The sequence below is a fragment of the Camelina sativa genome, chromosome 18, assembly GCF_030686135.1.
Source record: "Camelina sativa cultivar CO46 ecotype springtype chromosome 18, ASM3068613v1".
Lineage (NCBI taxonomy): Eukaryota > Viridiplantae > Streptophyta > Magnoliopsida > Brassicales > Brassicaceae > Camelina > Camelina sativa.
This window is the reverse complement of record NC_141897.1, coordinates 4270216-4291175: the sequence shown is the minus strand read 5'-3', so window position 1 is coordinate 4291175 and position 20960 is coordinate 4270216. Positions and strand designations below refer to the sequence as shown.

Here is a 20960-nt window from a genome sequence, read left to right as displayed (position 1 = left end):
GTTGGAATTGCTTTTATATCTCTTGTCATGACACATAACGAGGCAAATATCAATTAAAAATTGATTGGATATTAAATGTTTGAAGATTTGATGAAAAACTGTAAATGTTTTGTTAGTTATGCAAGTGAGATAAAATTCAGATTAATATATTTGAAGAGGGAAAAATTGAAGTTAGGTTGATATAATAGTTTACGCTCCTTTTTTTTTTAATTCCCAAATAGTTTGAGGAATAAGAGGTTTGTGCTTTAAAATTATATTTAAGAGAAAGGAACATTTTTGATTGTTGAAAAAACAGACGCATATATCCCTGACTTGACCCATTAAAAGAAACATGTAGGGCAACTAAATTTACTGTCCATTTAGGACAAAATATTAGACCAACCACCAAACTTTAGCTTTTGTCTATGACATCGTTTGTATAACCTACTAATAATGTTTGCACAAACTCAGTATATATAGGGCACTTTTAACAGTGGTTATGTTCTAAACACATTCAACTACAATGATCTCATATTATTATTTTGTGTGTTGTGCATTACTTTTACGGCCGAAAAGTATATGTATGATAAGTTTATAACTAGTTCAAAACATGTGAAACTTGTGTAGAAGTGTATAATTTTGAATTCGTATATGATGGCGTAGTGGATCTTACATGTTCGATGTGTCTATTTCCATTGCGAACAAAAATCACTACTTGTGTTCGGCTTTGGCCACTTGGACGACCACAATCTAATCAGTCATCATCATCATCAAACCCAAGTTAAAAATCCTAACAAAACAAAAGGAAACCACCACTCAAATTCTTTTTATCTCAACGTTCAAAACTGTTGGGTTACATAACAAATTCAAGCCCATAAAGAAGCCCATTAGTAAATAAAACGAAAGCCCTAATTTCCAATACACACCACAAAGTTAGTGTTTAAGAGAGAGAGAGGAAAACAAAAAAAAATCGAAGAAGAGAAATGAAATTTACAGATTCTCCGGTGATCGATCTGACGGTGAACGGAACAAAACTCTCAATCCAACAAGACAATGGCTCGATGCACGTCGGTACATCCGTATGACCATGCTCACTAATCCTCTCCAAATTCGCCGAGCGATGGTCCACACTAGACTCATCATCATCAACAACTCCGAATCCATACGCCGAACTCTTCGATTTCCGCCGTCGTCGCGGCGTCGAGCTAGGAACCGGATGCGGAGTCGCAGTGATGGCTTTTCACCTACTAGGTCTAACGGAGATCGTGCTCACAGACATCGCACCAGTCATGCCGGCGCTAAAACACAATCTGAAACGGAACAAAGCGGCGCTAGGTAAATCTCTTAAAGCCTCTGTTGTTTATTGGAACAATAGAGACCAGATCTCGGCGTTGAATCCGCCGTTCGATCTCGTGATCGCGGCGGATGTTGTGTATATCGAGGAATCTGTAGGGCAGCTGGTGACGGCGATGGAGTCGCTGTTGGCGGATGATGGTGCGGTGTTGTTAGGGTATCAGATTAGGTCGCCGGAAGCTGATAAGCTGTTTTGGGAGATGTGCGACGTCGTTTTTAGGATTGAGAAGGTTCCTCATGAGCATCTTCATCATGAGTATGCTTACGAGGAAACTGATGTTTACATCTTTAGGAAGAAGGTTAAGAAAGTGACTGAAGCTGAATCAGAATCATGAAGCTAGTTTTCGTTTTTCTATGTAATGTTGTGTTGTTTTTGTTACTTGTTACAATGGAATGTAATTTGTTTCTTTGCTATAGAAAGAAAGATATTTGAATTATCTCATATTGTCAATGTAACAACCAAGCACCAATGTTGTTGTTATATGATGAGCGTTGTTGGGGTATTCGAATTGGTTCTAGTTCATGGATCCTATGTTAAAAACTCAATGAGGGGAGTGTGTGTTCTTGAGTGTGGCTTATTCCACATCACTGCGGAGCGGTTGCGGTAAAAACACAAAGTTCACATTACAACATTAGTACCATTACCAAACATGTAAATTGAAAGTTCACGCTTGCCAATGTCATTCATTGACCTTAAAGCATAATGAAATGTCAGTGACCTAAAGCATAATGAAGTAAACGAGCTTGTAAATGGGCTTATGTGGATAATGGGCTTTTAAAAGAACCGAATCAATGGAACCACAAAACACATATGCGGTCGGTTTTATTACCCAAATGGCAGCGTCAGGTCCAAACCCAAACAGAAGCGACAAAACACAAGTCCGAAGAAAGAAAAAAAATATATATTTAAAAACCAAAATTTAATTTTCAAGAGAGAGAGAGAAACAAAGAGAGAGAAATGCGAGCCCTGAATCAAACCCCCTCGATTTTCCCAAAAACCCACCAAAGAAAAAAAAAAGAAAAAAAAAAAAAAGAAAAGAAAAGAGCATATCTGACAATTCACCAAACAACTCTCTCCAAAGTCTTAAAAATTAAATTTTTAAAAACCTTTTTTTTTTCATTTCTTTTTCCTCTTCGTCTCTCAATCAATTCACACAATCCAATATCAAATTTCTTTTTAATAATTTTTCAATAAAAATATCCAAAGGAAGAAGAAAAAAAAATTGTGATTATGATAGAAACGAATAGTCAGAAAAGAAGCACTGTTGTTGGTGTTGGTGTTGTTCGTTCTTTAGTAGTTGCTGTTCTTCTTCGTGATTTCTTATTAGTATTATTTCTTTTAATATTAAAAGTGTTCTCTTCGTTGTTTTTATTAATGATCTTGTCGATATTGCTAATGTTTAATGTTTTTGATTTTATTTGTGTGAAAATTCCCAATCACATTCGCATTAGAGAGAGAGAGAAAGTTTTTTTTTTCCTTCTCTTTTCTTTTTTTTTGGTGGAAAGATTTTTATTCTTCTTTACTTCTTCTCCTCTTTTTCGTCAAACCAAAATAATCAAATCCTTTCCCCAACCCCAACCCTTTGTGGTTCTTCTTCTTCTTCAGATATGTTCTTCTCTGAGCAAAACCCACAAATCTTTCTTTAGTTTCCTCCTCAAAGTCTCAACCTTTTTTTGATCTGTGTCTCTGTTTCTCACTACCAATATTAAGTAAGTTTTTTTGTAGTCAATTTCATGTTTTTTTTAGAGTGGTTGTTGATTCTAGGGTTTCTAATTTTGGGATTTTGGGGATTTGTTTGTTTTTTTGCAGGAAATGGAAGGTGGGTCTGATGAAGCAACTGTGAAGAATACTAAAACAACACCTGAAGAAGGTGGTGAGAGTAAGTCTAAACGGAAAATGAAAACTGCTGCTCAGCTTGAAGTTCTTGAAACCACTTATGCAGGTTGCTTTCTTGTTTCTCATTCTTCTTTAAAAAGTTTCTTAATTTTTATTTTTATTTTATTTTAAAGTGAGTGTTTAATTTTGTGTTGGTCAGCTGAGCCTTATCCTTCGGAAGCTATAAGAGCGGATCTTTCAGTGAAACTGAATCTTTCAGACAGGCAGTTACAGATGTGGTTTTGTCACCGCCGTCTTAAAGACCGGAAATCTACTACTACTACGCCTAGCAGCAAACGTCAGCGTAAGGAGTTGATAACAACACCAATGGCTGTTGAATCCCCTAAACCAGCCGTCAATGCCGCTGATTTGGTGGCGGGAAATGAGTTTGATTCTAGGAGAGCCGCTCGAGTTAGTGGTGGTAGTGGTAGTGGTGTTGTGACTGTTGTTAGGCGGTTTAATGAACCCTCTTCTGCTGAGGTTAGAGCTGTTGGCTATATGGAGGCTCAACTTGGAGAGCGTTTGAGAGATAACGGACCCATTCTTGGAATGGAGTTTGATCCTTTACCCCCTGGTGCATTTGGCATGCCTATTGGTATACACTACATTCCGCTTCTTGGAATTGATACAAATGTTGTTTCAGTTAGCTATTCACTTATTAACCGAAATGAAAATGTATACTTTTTTTTGGTGTGGAACAGAGATGCCAAGCCATCGTAAAGCGAGTAGGCAAGCTTTTGAGACCAGCTTATATGTTCGATCCGATGTCAAACCCAATAAAGTTAGTTTTGTTTCGTGATTTGTTGTTACTAGTTACTACTCAAGTCTTTTTCTCCTTTGTTCTCAGTAATTTGTCATCTTCTCTTTATAGGATGTGAGGCCCATTCGTGAATATCAGTTCCTTCCTGACCTGCCATCTTCAAGGACTGATCATTCCGAAAGAGTTTCTCCGTCACATCATTATGGAGTTCCACTTGATGCTTCGGTTATGAGGGGTTCAGTGGTGTCTGCTGGACATAGGGATGACTATAAAATTTCACCTCAGATACCAAATTTGAATCTTGCAACTCATCAAGGGAAGCCAGGGCATGTCTATTCGCCTAACTTGCCAGAATATGACTCACCGTATCAGAAAAGCTACATGGATACTCCTGCACAAAGAAACTTAAATGATCACCCGATTCATGAGGATCCTTTTGTGAAATCAGAGAGAGAAGTTGGTAATGAGGATGAAGATGATGATGCTTTGCAATTAGAGAGAAAACGCAAGGTTTGTAAAAAAGGCTTTCTCTGTGAATTTTTTGCTCTGTAAATAAAGCTGGTCATCGTCATCATCATTTTTTATCTTCCTGATATATTCACTGTAGAATGAAGAAGCAAGAATATCTCGGGAACTTGAGGCGCATGAGAAGAGAATCCGAAGAGAACTTGAGAAACAAGATATGCTGAGGCGAAAGGTCTTTGTTTTGATTTAAGCTAAGCACATACTTTAGTAACAGTAATTTGTTGTTTGTTTTCATTGTGTGTGTTGATTATGCAGAGAGAAGAGCAATTAAGGAAAGAAATGGAGAGGCAAGATCGTGAAAGACGGAAAGAGGAAGAACGTCTTTTACGTGAAAGGCAGAGAGAGGAAGAGAGGTTTATGAAAGAGCAGATGCGAGAGTTGCAGCGAAGAGAGAAGTTCTTGAAGAAAGAAACAATGAGGGTAATGTGAAATATGCGCTACCTTTAAGTTTCTTGAGAACTCGGTTGAAATATTTTTTCCTCATGCACCCTCGTGTTATGAATTAGGCTGAGAAAATGCGACAAAAAGAAGAGATGCGTAGAGAAAAAGAGGTTGCAAGGCTTAAAGCTGCTAACGAGAGGGCCATTGCTCGTAAGATTGCAAAGGAATCTATGGAACTTATTGAAGATGAACGCTTAGAACTCATGGAGGTTGCTGCGTTAACCAAAGGATTGCCTTCAATGCTCGCTCTTGACTTTGAAACTCTACAAAATCTTGATGAATATAGAGGTGAATCATTAACTCTTTCTATCTTAACTGTCATTTATCTTTTTCTGATTCTTTTTAGCTAGTTTTGAGAATTGCAGCTTACATTCATCTCATGGATTATATTCTTTCAGACAAGCAGGTGCTATTTCCCCCATCATCTGTAAAATTGAAAAAGCCCTTTACAGTCAAGCCATGGAATGGTTCTGATGAGAATGTTGCGAATCTTCTAATGGTGACTTTTTCCCATTTAACTTGTCCTTAACTTTTTCATGCATTGATTTCAACAGAAGTAACAAACTTGACTATATACATTGAGACGATTTCTGACTTTAGTTTAGTCACTCTCTTAACTTGTTTTTTAAATTTGGTTGAAATCGTTTAGGTGTGGAGATTCTTAATCACTTTCGCGGATGTTTTTGGTCTTTGGCCATTTACCCTAGACGAGTTTGCTCAGGCATTCCATGACTATGTAAGTGTTTCTCTCTATCTCTCTTAAGTCAGATACGGTTAGATCTAAACAGGATTGCTTATCTAAACTTTTCCTTGTTGGTCGTGTAGGATCCACGGCTAATGGGAGAGATACACATTGTTCTCTTGAAGACCATTATCAAAGATATCGAGGGTGTTACAAGAACGCTTTTAACCGGTGTTGGAGCAAACCAGAATACTGCTTCTAATCCTGGAGGGGGTCATCCTCATGTCGTGGAGGGTGTAAGTTTACGCCATTTTAGTACTTCTTTCAATTCTAATGTAGACATTTCTCCTATTCCTCCTAATGTAAAGTATGATGAATTTTTTTGGGATTAGGCATATGCGTGGGGTTTTGATATACGCAGCTGGAGACGAAACTTGAATGTTTTTACATGGCCTGAAATTTTGAGGCAACTTGCTCTCTCTGCCGGGTTAGGACCACAACTGAAAAAAAGGAACATTAAGACTGTATCTGTTCATGATGAGAATGAGGTGTGTAATTTAAAGTATCCCGTTAATTTTGGGTTTTCTACTATATTGTGATTTCTGTTTCTCTTCAAGTGCAGGCCAACGACTCTGAGAATGTGATTTTCAACCTAAGGAAAGGAGTAGCAGCTGAGAATGCTTTTGCTAAGATGCAAGAAAGAGGACTTTCTAATCCGAAACGTTCACGGCATCGTTTGACTCCAGGCACTGTTAAATTTGCTGCATTTCATGTTCTATCTCTCGAAGGTGAAAAAGGTTTGACCATTCTTGATGTTGCAGAGAAGATTCAGGTAAAGATGGTCTAAAGATTGTTTCTCTTGATTTTATTATTTAACTCCCGTTGTGTTTCATTCTCGTTTTCTTTCTTATTGATCATAGAAATCAGGATTGAGGGATCTAACGACGAGTAGGACACCTGAAGCCTCGGTTGCTGCTGCGTTGTCACGGGATACAAAACTCTTTGAGAGGGTAGCTCCTTCTACGTACTGTGTTCGTGCTTCCTATAGAAAGGAAGCAGGTGGTGCTGAGACTATACTTGCTGAAGCGAGAGAGAGAATACGTGCATTCAAGAGCGGCATTACTGATGTGGAAGATGTTGATGACGCTGATAGAGATGAAGACTCTGAAAGCGATGTCGGAGATGACCCAGAGATGGATTTGAACCCTAAAAAGGAAGATCCTGATGCTCTGGATATAGAAAACTCAGTCAAAGTTGAATCAGTGTTGGAAAATGGGAAGACCAAAGCAGGACTGCCTCTTACTCCCTCTCTCCCTGAGGATATTAAAGATGAGAAAAGAGATGACATTTTAGTTGGTCAATCTCTAGAGGATGCGGTAGCAAACGATGCAGACAGTGCTTGTTTTGACGAGAGCAAACTTGGGGAACAGTGGGTTCAAGGACTCGTAGAAGGAGATTACTCGAATCTCAGCAGCGAGGAACGTTTAAATGCACTTGTTGCTCTGATTGGTATTGCCATCGAAGGAAACACAATACGAGTCGCCCTCGAGGTATTTATTTTCTTATCTTGAAAAATAGTCGTGAGCTTGCATTTATCTTTACTCTTTTACCATAATTAGATTCTTTGTGTTGCGTGAAGGAACGGTTGGAAGTTGCGAGTGCGTTAAAGAAACAGATGTGGGGTGAAGTGCAACTTGACAAGCGCTGGAAAGAAGAGTCTTTGCTTCGAGCGAATTACCTTTCATACCCAACAGCAAAGCCGGGGCTTAATAGCTCAACCCCTGCTTCTGGAAATCAAGAAAATTCATCAGCAGATGTGACTCCAATCTCCTCACAGGACCCGTTGGGTCTACCACAGATGGATGTGAATAACGTGATCGCAGGACCAAGCTTACAGTTGCAAGACAATGTATCTGGAATGGAGAATTTGCAGTATCAGCAGCAAGGGGGCTACACAGCGGACCGTGAAAGGCTGCGTGCACAGTTAAAAGCGTATGTTGGGTATAAAGCCGAAGAGCTATATGTATATAGGTCGCTTCCGTTAGGTCAAGATCGAAGACGTAATCGCTATTGGCGGTTTTCAGCTTCTGCCTCTCGAAATGATCCTGGTTGTGGTAGAATATTTGTGGAACTTCAGGATGGCCGATGGAGGCTCATTGATTCGGAAGAGGACTTTGATTACTTGGTAAAGTCACTAGACGTTCGCGGTGTACGAGAATCACATTTACACTTTATGTTGCTGAAGATCGAAGCATCTTTCAAGGAAGCAGTGAGGAAGAATGTGGAAGCAAATCCCGGGTTGTGTTCTGTATCTTCTAGCTTGGATTTTGATACTGCAGAGATCTCGACGACGTTTAAGATCGAGCTAGGGGATAGTAACGCCATTGAGAGATGCAGTGTATTGCAACGGTTCCAGAGTTTTGAAAAGTGGATGTGGGATAATATGCTGCATCCGGGTGCCTTATCTGCATTTAAGTACGGTGCCAAGCAAAGCAGTCCGCTTTTTCGCATATGCAGAACTTGTGCGGAACTACACTTAGTCGAGGATATTTGCTGTCCTAGTTGTGGACAAATGCGTGCTAGTCCGGATGTTGGTGAGTTGTGTTTTGCTGACCAAGTGGCTCAACTCGGTGATTATTCGAGAGGAGGAGATACTGGCTTTATCTTGCGTAGCTCGATCTCGTCTCCTCTTAGAATAAGACTACTCAAGATTCAGTTAGCACTTGTCGAAGTGAGTTTTTCTAGAGTTTTCCTTACTTATTACATAACTTACTAACGTATCCAAGGCCAAATCGGTTTTAGGGCTAATGGGTATTGCAATTCTTCTTGGCCATGATGGACAGGCTTCTCTTCCACCCGAAGGACTTGAAGCGTTTTGGACAGAGAATCATAGGAAATCTTGGGGTCTGAAGTTGTTGTCATCAAGTTCCCCCGAAGAACTTAATCAGGTTCGTATTTCCAAACTGGTGCAATGATTCATAGTAATCTTGTGGACAATTCTGATTCTGTGAAAACTGCTTCTTTCAGGTTCTCACAACGTTAGAGGTTTCACTAAAGAGAGATTTCCTGTCTTCAAACTTTGAAACAACTTCTGAACTCTTGGGTTTACCAGAAGAAGCTCTCGCCAGCGATTCAACTTGCGTGGTTAATGTACTACCGTGGATACCGAAGACAACGGGAGGTGTAGCTTTGAGACTCTTTGAATTTGACAGTGCGATTGTGTACACACCTGATCAAAACAACGATCCCCTAAAAGACAAAGAATCCGAAGATCTCGTGGTAAGTATATAACAACAACGAATGCTGATATTTTCGTTATTCACACACTGAAAGTTTTCTTGTTTTACAAGGGATTGGAGACAAATCTTCTGAGAAACGTTCCAGAAAAGGACGTGATGGAGACTCCGGTGCAAGGTGGTTACACGCAAGAAGATAACTGGATAGATCCTGGTGTAGGTGGTGTGTCGAGCTCTGGGAGAGGAGGTCGACCAGCACGAGGACGTGGCCGGCCTCGTTCCCGTGGCAGTGGTGGAAATGGCAAGAAACCGGCAGTTTCAGTTTCTTCTAGTAGACCGCCACGAGGTGCAGCAAACACAAATGGAGAAACTATGTTGAGACCGAGAGCTCAACCACGGAGTAAAAAGAATGGACGGCGTAGCAGCACCAAAGGCCGGAAGAGACCGACGAAAGGAACGCTAGGTATATCTAATGAAGTAGTAGGAGGACGTCTGGCTAAGGAAGTTGCTGTAACCGCCAGAACCACTCTTCCTGATAACGAAGACGATTGGATCGAGACGCCTGAACTGCAGGATGATGACGGGGAAGCTAGCAGCTCAGGGAGATCGTTTCAGTATAAAGACTATGATGATGATGAGGTCATGGCTCCGATGGATGATTTTGATGACGCCGGTGAATCAAGTAAATTAGTAGGTAGGGGTGAGTTTAGCTTACATAGTGATGTTGAATACGAAGAAGAAGAAGAAGACGAAGAAGAAGAGGAAGAAGAAGACATGAACACGAAAATGGACGTAAATTACATAAACGATGATTCATTTGGTAGAAGAGAGCAGCCGGAGATTAGCAACGATGCAGCTCGGAAAAGGTTTATGTTCGATGATCCTGATCTAACATCTTCATCGTCTTCTGATTATCGTTAACTGATTATTAGACAGAAACTACGAAGCTTTCTTTTTTCTCTTTGTATTCTTCTTTTAGTTTAACAGTTTCGTTAACCCTTTTTTTTTAAAGGTAACGTCAATGTGACCCTTTTGTCTCATTTGCATTACAAGTTTATAACTAGGTTCTGGTCCGGTTTAGCTCTGGTTAATCTAATTCTATTCGATTCAGTACCAAAATAAACCATAAACCTTATCTCATGCAACGCATGTTTCTAGAACTTGGTGTGTATTACAGTAGTAGTACTATCAAAACAGGAACCGTGAAATCTAGCTATTATTGTTGTGATTGTAAATTTGTGACGTTGTAACATTATTGTTGCCTTGTTGGTGTTGTACATGTTGTGTTGTAAAGTAGAGGAAAGAATAAAAGAATCAAAGAGTTTGGGATCTGTAAAGAGTGACATAGAGTGGGACTGAGAACGACGTTGTGCATATGTCTCTCTACGAGCTTACAGACAAAGAACTGCTCGCCTCTCATGGCACATATGAAAGACAAAACTATCTTCTCCACATATCACACCATTTCCTGATTTTTTTATAATAGAAAAATATCATCTCAATCATGTAAATGGAAAACTAGTATTTTAATCATTACATTTTCAAGAAAAAGTTTCATAACTTTTCAAGAAATTTCGAATATATCACTTTTTTTTTTTTATTCTTTGTTTTACAAGTTTAAGATGGTGTCTTATATGTAAATTTACGACTTCTTTTGTAAACACTGAAAGACAAATTTCATAAACTTTCCTTTTTGTATTATACTCTCTTTGTTTCAAAATATAAGATGTTTAACTAAAGCACGCAGATTAAGAAGTCTTTACTTTTAACAAGTTCAACCAATCAAAATCAATACTGCATAATATAAAATACTAAACTAATCTAAAAGTTGCATAGAAACCTGAAAACATCATATATTGTGAAACAAAAAACTTCTCTAAAATATCTTATATTTTGAAACGGAGGGAGTATAATTTTTAAACGGTAGCTTATGAGTACACTTGTTTGCCAAAGAAAATTTGTATGTGTTCAGTGTGCTTAGTTTCTTTATTTTATTTGTTGAGCTGAAATGAATTAAGTATTTTTCTTATATGATCGGAAAATTATTCAAAACAAAATTTGAAAGTAAATGTTAAGTAGTTGACATTTTAGTAAATTATTTATTAGGAATTAGAAATACAAATAAAAATTTTAAATATTATGATTATCAAAACTCAAAACTAAAAACTCAAAAGTAGCTTTAAATTTAAGTTATCCAATTTTGTTTTGATACTCTCGAAAGTAATTGTTGATATCAAATTATTCTTTAACAAAAACAAAAAAAAATCATCTAAAATATACTAACATAGTAAATCAGTATTTCAAATTATATAGATTCATGAATATTAGTAATATATAGTAGTACTACACATATGCACTGATAGTTCAAGTGAGGAATTTGCCTGGTAGGCTGGTACAATGGATTTGGAATGGTTATAAAATCGAGACTGATGGCCTAATAAAAGAAACTATAATCGGAAATGGACAATATATATAAGAGTGATTTTACCTGACATGTTTCACTACGTATTTGGTATTCAAATGTCCTAATTTGTTGAACAAATCCAGCATATTACATAAAAGTTCTCTCCGAAATAAACACCATATTGTGCATGTCCTAATGCCTTTTAAAGTGCCCGTCCACTATCCTCTAGTAGTACATCTAAGAAAAGACTTTCTTTACCATCGATTTTATATATTGAAGGATGAACATAACAAAGTTTACGTAGTTAAGATTTAATCGGAAGCTGTTAGGAATTATGGATTCTCATTTCATCTTCAAGAACATGGATTAAATCAAGAAACAAAAAATATATATATGTAAAATTTATAGCAGTTAAACTATCAATTTGAGAGATACGTCTACTTTTTGTCGTTGTAGATTTAACTAAGATCAAAATTCGAGAGTTAACAGTTCTCTTTATCGTTATACCGTTCTCTTTCTTTGTGATAATGATAAGAGATAAGTATGAAAATAAATATGTCTAATGAAAACTCTATGGTAAACAAACATAAGACTAAAATATATGATATTCTTCATATTTTATGTGTTTTGACCTAGTGACCATTTTTGTTTACACAAAAAAAAAAAAATCTTTAATTTTTCTTACTTCAAAGCTAATGACCATTCAAAATTCTCTCATTAAAACTCGACACTGAAATTTGTCTCTACAACTAAAAAACAACATAATACTATATAAAAAATGTCACTCAATTAGTGTTTTATATAGGAGAGAAGAGAATTTATATTTTACAAACCATTGTAAATAACTTTAAGAAAATAGAGGGTAGAAAAATGTTGGAAAATGGTGAAGAAAAAAAATTAGTGAAAAAATCTGTAAGGTTCAGAGTTATCTTTCCAATTTCGAATAACACAAGTACGACGATTTCTACATTTCTGTCGAATGTCATTTAATTAAGAAAATGATATTCAAACATTATTGATAGAAGTAGGACCTAAATGCCAAAAATGTTACAATTCATGTCCCTCACAATTATGCGTCAGCTTAATTTGATTTGATGGGCAATTAAAACGCATTGAATTATTTGTACTTCATAATTCTCATCATTATGACATAAATGTGTCGTAAGAATAATTACATACCATTACTAGTTAATTGGTTTTCTATAATTTCTATTATGTTTGCGGGTCAAAAAAAAAATTTCTTACTTAAAAAAGCAATGGTTTGTAAATTGATTAAAGACCTGTTTTAATTAGATAAAACACTATCCAAATTGATTAAACATTTGAAGAATGTTACGTGCAGAACAATTTTGATGGCACATTTTTTTTTTTGGGAAAGGTTTATATTATAGTATAAACCTTTTTGAAAAACATTTGATGCTACATGTTTTGAACTAAAGTATTCCAAATTTGTGGATTATCTCTTGTTAATCTATAGTGTTTTTTTTTTTTTGTTGTCGGCCAACGTTTCTTACCATTTAAATAAAGAGGTACATAGTTTTTCAAGATTAACTAAACCAAGAGATAATCATAGGAGAGTTTACAATTCTAGTTTTTTTTGTTAATGCATCAGCAGATACATTTGATGTCCTATTGATAAAAGTAAAATGATGAAGACTGGTGGACAATTCAAGTATGTCATCCAGATGGCCTTGAATTTCTGCAAACTCATCCGGTGGCTTGCCTTGCTCTTTAGCTTTCTGAAGGTATGTATAAATGGTCTTCGAATCTCCACAGAATACTATTGGTTTGTAGTCCAAACGTTTGACATGGATGAGCGCTTCTTTGATCGCAATAGCTTCTGCTTCAAGAGATGTATTGGTGGGCTCAATTGATGAGGATACTTTGAGAATACATTTGCCCTGGGCATTATGTAGTTCCCATCCTATCCCAGCTCTGCTTTGATTATTTAACCATGATCCATCTGTATAACAATAGAATATGTTAGTTTGGTTCAAAGCAGCTCTATTGGTGACCATATTAGTCTTCTCCTGCTGTTCATGCTTATTGCCATGAATCAACGATCCATTGTTCGCCTCCTTCCATAAACTAAAATCCGTGAGAGCTTTGCGTCTGATATCAGGAATGGACCATCTTTTGCTATTGTAAATAAGGTCATTGCGGGCTTTCCAAATCCACCAACCAATGAACGGGAAAATGTACTCCTTTGGAGAGGCTATGTTTTTCCTTGAAATGAGAAGCTGAAATATTTTAGCAAGAGACTTGTGAGAGTCTAACTGACCTGCATTAATAGGCACATGAGAAAGCTCCCAAACTTCTCTTGATATTCTGCAGTGGAAAAGGAGGTGAATGATGGTCTCTTGTGCTTCTCCACAAAGGTGACATTCTCGTGGAATATTGATATTCCTTAATACCAATGTCTCAGCAACCGGAAGAGCATTATTAAGGGCTCTCCACCAGAAGTGCTTGATTTTTGGTGGGACAAATAAAGACCACAATGATTTCCAAAGTGTACTTGCGGTTAGGATAGACTCTTCATCCACTTTGGTGAGTTGATGGTAGCCTGATTTTACTGAATACTGACCATTTTTTGTAAATGTCCATATAGGCATGTCAGGTACCTTGACGAAACGTGGTCTGATTCTCCGGATGTGACTAATATCTTGTGGATGCACTAATTTGCGAAGTTTCTCCTCACTCCACTGGTTTGTACTTGGTGTAAGAAGATCCACCACCTTAAGCGAGTTGGGATTTGTCTGATTCGAATTCGCTCTCCTAACTAGTCGAGGAGGGTTATCAATCCACGGATCTTGCCATATTCTTACAGTATTACCATCTCCTATTCTCCATTTGTGGCCTTGTTTAACTAGTTGTATACCTTGGTATATGCTCCTCCAGGCATGACTAGGTCGATGTCCCAACTTTGCATCCGTCAACACCGATTGTGAGAAGTATTTAGCTTGGAGGACTCCTGCAAGAAGGGATTGAGGCTCTTTGAGAATTCTCCATGCCTGTTTTGCTAATAAGGCAATGTTGAATTGATGAAGATCTTTGAATTCCATTCCTCCATATTGCTTCAGTTTGGTCATCTTGGCCCAAAACTTCCTGATTTGTCTTGTAAGATGATTTATGATTTTCTGAGGTAGCAAAAAACAGGACATTGCATAAGTAGGAAGAGCAGTAGCAACCACTTTAATCAAAACTTCCTTCCCTCCGGGAGATAAGAGATTAGATTACTAGTTATTCAACTTATTTTGCACTTTCTGTGATATATAAGCAAAAATATTTGCTTTATTTCGCCCTATCGCTTCTGGTAAACTCAGATATTTCCCAAACCCACCATTTTTATTGATCCCTAGAGAATTCATAATACTCTGTTGGATGTCTGGGTGAACAGTCTTACCAAATTAAATAGCTGACTTTTGGAAGTTGACATTTTGGCCTGATGTTGCTGCGTAAATCTTTAGTAGATTGATAACTCTTTGACATTCTTCTTCATCAGCTTTACAAAAAAGAATGGAATCATCAGCAAAGAACATATGGGATATAACAGGGCCATTCCTACTTGCTTTGAAACCATGAATGTGATTCACTTTGACTGCTTGTGTAATTAAAGCTGATAGTCCTTCTGTACAAAGCAAGTAGAGATAAGGTGAGAAATTGTCACCTTGTCGAAGACCTCTTTGTGGTATGAGCTGTTTAGAGGGGGGAACCATTAAGTAGCACTGAATAGGAGACTGTTGTGATGCACTTCATGATCCATTGGCACCACTTGTCTGCAAAACCTAACCTTTTTAGAATAGCCTTAATATAATTCCATTCAACCTTATCAAATGCTTTGGCTATATCTAACTTTAAAGCCATGAAGGGAGTCTTGATTTTTTTTGTACGCAATGAATGGAGGAGCTCATGAGTAACAATAATATTATTTGTAATTAATCTGCCAGGGATAAATGCAGATTGAAATTCAGATATCAGAGAGTGCAACCAGGGTTTCAGCTTTCTGCCAAAATTTTAGAGATTAGTTTATATGCTATATTGCATAAGCTAATCGGTCTAAAATCTTTTACTTGGGTGGGTGAAGCAATTTTGGGAATAAGGCAGATGTGTGTATGGGTTAGTTGCGGGTCTAGATAACCAGTATCAAAAAAACGATTAACAAACTTAATCACACCTGGTTTAATATCACTCCAGTGAAATTTGTAGAAGCCCGCGCTTAGACCATCAGGACCTGGTGCCTTGTCAACATTCATGCTAAAAAGAGCATCATAGATTTCTTTCTCAGTTACTGAGGCAGTAAGTGCTTGGTTCATCTCCTGTGTGACTCTTGGTTTCAAATGCTGGAGGATGGCATCAAGGTGTTCACTGCCTGAAGATGAATAGAGGTCAGAGAAATATGAGTTTATTACCTCCTGAACATGTTCATTTTTTTGATGTACATTCCCATTTGCATCTTGAATAGAGGTAATTTGATTGTAACTTCTTTTCTGCTTGGTTTTTGCATGGAAAAATTTCGTTTTTTTGTCTCCCGCATTCATCCATTGTATTCTGCTTTTGGAACACCAGTACTCCTCTTCCTTCCTGTATTCTTGTTGCAATTTAAGCTTTAAATCAGTAACATAGTGAAAATCAACATGGTGGGAAGCATATGCTGTTTGGAGATCCAGACGCAGTTGCTGGATGTTTTTCCTTGAGTTAAGGTTTTGGTTCGACTTCCAGCGAGACAGACTATTCATGCATCTCAACAGCGCTTCTCTGAACTGATATGGTGGTAACTGCTGACATTCTTGATTCCATGTGTGCTGAATAAGCCTTTGAACTTCTTCATTTGATCGCCACCGATTATCATACCTAAATAGCTTGATTCCCCTCCATTGGTTGTCGTCTGTTTAGAGCAGTAGTGGCTTGTGATCAGAGCCCACCCAATCAAGCAGTTGTGCAATGGCTTTCGGGAATTGCTCTCTCCAATCTGCAGTTGCTAGTACTCTATCCAATTTGCACTTAATGGTACCGATGCTTCTGTTGCCTATCCAAGTATATGGTCCACCATATATTTTAACCTCATGAAGACCTGAAGCACTCAACAACCTCATAAAGTTGATCAATTGCCATTCTGGTTCAGGAGGACCCCCAAGCTTTTCTGAATTGTTTTCAAGCTCATTGAAATCTCCCAAAACTACTCTTGATCTATTCTGGTAAAACCCTTCCACTGCCAGATTCTCTAGAGTTTGCCAAAGCGACTGCCGTGGTTTTCTCTCCGGATTACCATAAATGTAGGTTAAACAAAAAGTCGATGGCCCTTCGGTAATAGACATATCAGTGTGGTAAAGTGTTGGGGTTGAGAGGAAATCATACTTTACCGTATTCCGCCAAAATATTGCTAACCCTCCACTAAGCCCATTGGGAAGGATCAAAAAGTGCTGAGAGAAAAAGAGTTCTTCACCAAGCTTCTGTACAAACACATCATTATTCTTAGTTCCTATGAGGAAGAGGATATCAAATCTATATTTACGGTTGATATCCTTGAGATAAGGAATTGTCAAGGGGTTCCTCAGCCCTTGACAATTCCAGTGCAGTATCTTCATCTTGGGGATGGTGGCTTCGGGGTTTCCACCTCCCCTAAAGCTTTGTTCACAGTTTGTTCGATTGGTTTCCTTTTAGAAGTCGATGCTTCCTTATCCTCACTTGTCTGATGAAATTTATGCTTCGTCCCTCGCTCGAGTACATCAACAGAGGTTGAGATTGCGTCGTTGATCGTCAAAGGCTGGCGTGGATGTAGTTGAGCAGCTTCCGGGATTATAAGATCCATAAGATCTCTTTCTTGATCCATCTGAAGATGTTGTTCTAAGTTTTCATAATTGGGATTGGAACTAGCTGTTTCTCCCATTGTAGCATCAGCAGGTTCTGGGATGGGGCTATTTTCAATCTGTTGATCATGAACCAAGCATGTTGCATCTAGATGGGAGAGACTACCACATGTAGTGCAGAACTTTCTAAGCTTTTCAAAAGTAAATTTGACAAGGGTAGGCTCACTCTGATCCTCAAAACAGAAGAAGCGAGCAAATATGAGTCTACTGGTAGCATCAACTTTAACCCTCACCATAACCTCCCCAGCTTGATTTATATTAGGTTCTTGGATAACAACTTCCTCTACAGATCCTAATATCTCCCCAATTTCAGTGATCGCACGGTTATTCCTAGAGTCATCCGGGATATTGTGAATTTTTACCCAAAATTTAAGAACACGAAGGTAATCGGGGTAATGTCTCCTAAACCACTTATCAACTATTACCAGCCAATCCTTGTAGGTCCAGGGGCCTCCTTCATAAACAGTATTAAGGTGGTGGGCTTGCTTGAAGAAAAAATGGACTGTTCCATCTTCATTAATTTTACTGTTTACTCTCCCATCCAATCTCCAGATCTTCGGCATCATGAATTTTATTCCAGCTGGGTTTTGTGAAGGATGGATACCTTTAACCACGAGACTGAGAGCATGCTCCTCTTCCCATTTCCTACGAGCTTCACCCGATAATTGAAGTGGAGTGCGATCCGAACCCAGATTTAAGTTTTGAAGATTAATCCAAATATCTTGATCTGCTATGATAGGAGAAGGTTATCCTTAGCTAAAATGAGAAATTCATTGGCGGTGAAAGGCTGAATCACCGATTAACATAAGGCGATGAAAAAAATTCGCGAAAAGTCAAGAAATCGCTTAGAGAAAGAAAATCGCCGAGAGAGAATTTTTTTTTCTTTTTTTTAATCTATAGTGGTTTAGACACTTTTTTTTGTAAATTTTGGTAAAGACTTCAATTATTACAACGCTCCACATGTGATTTGTATTTTTCTTTCCTTTTGTGAACCATTTTCTTTTTATTATTTGTCATATATTTAAGCTTTGTTCTCCTCTCTCTTTCTCTTTGTTTGACTTTGTCTTCCTTTTATGAATAACCAATTTGATTAGTACGAGCAGCTTATTAGTTGAAATGTTTTAACATGTACGTTACCTACATGGCTACATGTATGTTACTTGTTTATATGACATATAATTGTAATCTTATGATTCAAAGTCAATCTCTTTGACATAATTCAATTCATATCCCCAATAGTAATTAATCAAACCATGTAGATTGAATGAGATGGGAAGAGAAAGAGATTAAAAGGAAGCATTATCCAAATATGGCTCACGAGAAGGTCAATTTCGACGCCCCCACTTGTCTCGACGTCTCGTCTCCATCATATTTTGTTTTTTTGTTTTCTATAAATCTGTGCATATCATTTCATTTCTTTTTTTTACATATATTTCAATTTTTTTTCTTTTCAATAATAGACCTCTCTTTGTGGAAGACTTTCTTTTTCATTTTGCTGATTTTTTTTTTTGTATAAACAAAACAATATGTATATTAACATTTCACATATGAAAACGAAAAAGATGTAAAAACCTCCAACAAAATAAACGAAAGTGATGTCGTTTGGTGAAGAGTAAGCATGATACGACATTTTCACATATTAGAAATCTCAAAATAATTGGAGTCCACATAGCAATAAAATATAATGTAATATAAGAAAAATAACAAAATGTAGCCAGCCCCGTTGCACTGTTATTCATTTCAATATAATATATATAATCTATATATATATATATATATATGAAATTAGTTAATAAAAAATAAAGATGTGGTTGAGATCTCACCACAAATATAATATACAATATGCACTCTAATATGTATTTTCAAACAGAAGCGTAATTCATATACAGCAAAGCTATATAATACCAAAGAAAATTAAAATGTTAACTATACTGTAAGCACAAAATTCTCAGTATTCGTAAGTGACTACTGAGTTTCTTCTGTAATATTTAAAACCATTTATTTAGTTTAAATATTTTTAATGAATCAAATGTGAAATTACATAGACACATACCACTGTCCTCTTAATGTAATCCTATTAAACTTTACTTAAAAAGACGTTACGTTGCAAGTCGTAACGTACCCTTGGGATAAGTGAACTAACTACAAGAGTCACTTAATAGCATTAATGCCAGAAAAAAATGTAGTAAGCAATGTTTGTAACGCCAAGTAGCAACGTTTATGTAAAATTTGTAACGCCAGTAGTTTGTTGCATTTGCACATGCACATATGGATAAAACGTAAATGTGGAAAATAACGCCATGGACGCCAAGTAGCATCGTTGCTTTGACAAAGGTAGTATAAATTGTTAAGCTTTTTGGATTTACACATCCACTAAACTTAATTTAAAAACATATACCAAAACAAGACTTTAACTTCCACTTTTTGGTCAAAGGGTTTTATATAAGTTATGACAATTAGTGTTTCACCAACTTCGAGATTGGATTATGAGTATACAGTATAAACAAGTAAGGATTATTAGAAAAAACTTATGGAATATCTTTAATTTAATTAGAAATTTTTTAACTTTGTAAAATTTTACATAGTTATTTAATTTGTGTGAATATGTCAAAAATGACATTATTTTGTAAAAAAGAAAGAGAGTAATTTATTAATGAAGAGAATATGAAATTTGAACTATTTTAAAATCTATATGTCTATCAAATTACGGTTAGAATGATTACAACAGTTTGAACGGACAAAATCATATACGGCCTAAACATTTTTTATTTATAGAAAAAAATTAACGCGGATCAATTTTATATTTAAATAAATTAAATTTTCAGTTTGTTGTACGCCTCAAAAACAGAGTAGACTGAAACGCTGATAAATTTTGCACTAACCGCAACATCCATTCCGATCCTTAGAAATGCTTGCCCAAAGTATGTTTTTTCCATCCAAACAGTAGAGAATACATGTTCCTAACTCAAAAGGATGGATATGTTAGATTAATTACTTGTCCCGAATTGTTTCTATAAACCCTATATATTCACAATATATTCACATTAGTCATCAACACATAGTAATTGAGTTATTGATGGAATCATGCAAGATAGTTGTTTCTAATTAATAAATTTTTGATATGTGCTCTATGAAAATAAGATTTTTAAAAGAAAATAAATAAAATATTTTTATCGAGAAAAACAGTTTGAGTAAATGTGTCATTTAGGGTTTCATTAATTAATTTCCAAAAGACGACAAATGATATAAACGACATATTCCAAGATCAAAATCGGCCCAAAATATATTTGTACCAATATTAATTTCATGAACAAATCATTTGATCTGATCATACACTTTACTTTTTGTTGGCCGTTATTGTCATAAATTTTTATTATGTTTATATATTTGAGAGTAAATTTTTTGAAACAAAACTAATTGCGTCTCTTAAATCAAATTTATTATAATTATGCTCCCAAAAATATCAATCTTGTTCTCTATGTTTAAAATTAGCTGTGGTTTAAGGTTTTCACATAAAAGGACAACTAATTTGAAACAAAAATTAACTTCTAAAACGAAAACTAATTGAAAAAAGAGGGAGTATGATAGTTTTATAAAAATTGTTATATCATCCAAAATACTTCAAAATCACTCTTATCGAAAATATGATATGATTTACTTAATTGCTAATCCAAAATTTTCATTACATGTAAATATATTTTTTAAAATAGTGGAAAATTTTATTAATTAATTTCTGAAAGACGACAAATGCTATAAACGACATATTCCAAGATCCAAATCCGTCCAAAATATATATGTATCAATATTAATATAATGAACAATCATTTGATCCGATCA

General features: G+C 36.4%; 4 protein-coding genes and 1 pseudogene across 4 annotated transcripts; 2 read left to right on the top strand and 3 right to left on the bottom strand.

Annotated features, from left to right (window-relative positions):
- Positions 1-806: 806 nt before the first annotated feature.
- Positions 807-1769, top strand: LOC104760526 (uncharacterized). Its single transcript, XM_010483469.3, has one exon. It carries the CDS (start codon positions 1212-1214, stop codon positions 1665-1667), a length of 456 nt encoding a protein of 151 aa, XP_010481771.2. The 5' UTR covers positions 807-1211; the 3' UTR covers positions 1668-1769.
- A 465-nt stretch (positions 1770-2234) lies between these two features.
- On the top strand, positions 2235-9892 carry LOC104760525 (homeobox-DDT domain protein RLT2). The gene is made up of 18 exons (XM_010483468.3): positions 2235-3042; positions 3143-3275; positions 3369-3803; positions 3910-3989; positions 4080-4478; positions 4576-4665; positions 4749-4913; positions 5000-5222; positions 5333-5433; positions 5584-5670; positions 5760-5912; positions 6009-6164; positions 6239-6448; positions 6537-7166; positions 7256-8347; positions 8460-8564; positions 8644-8895; positions 8967-9892. The coding sequence occupies exons 2-18, from the start codon at positions 3146-3148 to the stop codon at positions 9771-9773; spliced, it is 5115 nt and encodes a 1704-aa protein (XP_010481770.2). The 5' UTR covers positions 2235-3042; positions 3143-3145; the 3' UTR covers positions 9774-9892.
- Positions 9893-12803: 2911 nt separating this feature from the next.
- Positions 12804-16466, bottom strand: LOC147921507 (uncharacterized; annotated as a pseudogene).
- Positions 16146-16571, bottom strand: LOC147921506 (uncharacterized). Its single transcript, XM_087497711.1, has one exon. It carries the CDS (start codon positions 16569-16571, stop codon positions 16146-16148), a length of 426 nt encoding a protein of 141 aa, XP_087353837.1.
- Positions 16572-16586: 15 nt separating this feature from the next.
- Positions 16587-18753, bottom strand: LOC147921505 (uncharacterized). Its single transcript, XM_087497710.1, has 2 exons — positions 18696-18753; positions 16587-17853 (listed from the first exon to the last, which is right to left on the bottom strand). Exons 1-2 carry the CDS (start codon positions 18751-18753, stop codon positions 16838-16840), a joined length of 1074 nt encoding a protein of 357 aa, XP_087353836.1. The 3' UTR covers positions 16587-16837.
- Positions 18754-20960: the final 2207 nt, after the last annotated feature.

Excerpts from the sequence above, each read along its gene's own strand:
- LOC104760525 (XM_010483468.3), top strand. The coding sequence starts at position 3,146 with ATGGAAGGTGGGTCTGATGAAGCAACTGTGAAGAATACTAAAACAACA. Across the intron at positions 3,804-3,909 it reads TGCATTTGGCATGCCTATTG|AGATGCCAAGCCATCGTAAA; the intron begins GTATACACTACA and ends GGTGTGGAACAG. Across the intron at positions 5,434-5,583 it reads ATGTTGCGAATCTTCTAATG|GTGTGGAGATTCTTAATCAC; the intron begins GTGACTTTTTCC and ends GAAATCGTTTAG.
- LOC104760526 (XM_010483469.3), top strand. The coding sequence starts at position 1,212 with ATGGCTTTTCACCTACTAGGTCTAACGGAGATCGTGCTCACAGACATC.
- LOC147921505 (XM_087497710.1), bottom strand. The coding sequence starts at position 18,753 with ATGTCGTATCATGCTTACTCTTCACCAAACGACATCACTTTCGTTTAT. Across the intron at positions 17,854-18,695 it reads TTTCGTTTATTTTGTTGGAG|CAGATCAAGATATTTGGATT; the intron begins GTTTTTACATCT and ends CTCCTATCATAG.
- LOC147921506 (XM_087497711.1), bottom strand. The coding sequence starts at position 16,571 with ATGTCTATTACCGAAGGGCCATCGACTTTTTGTTTAACCTACATTTAT.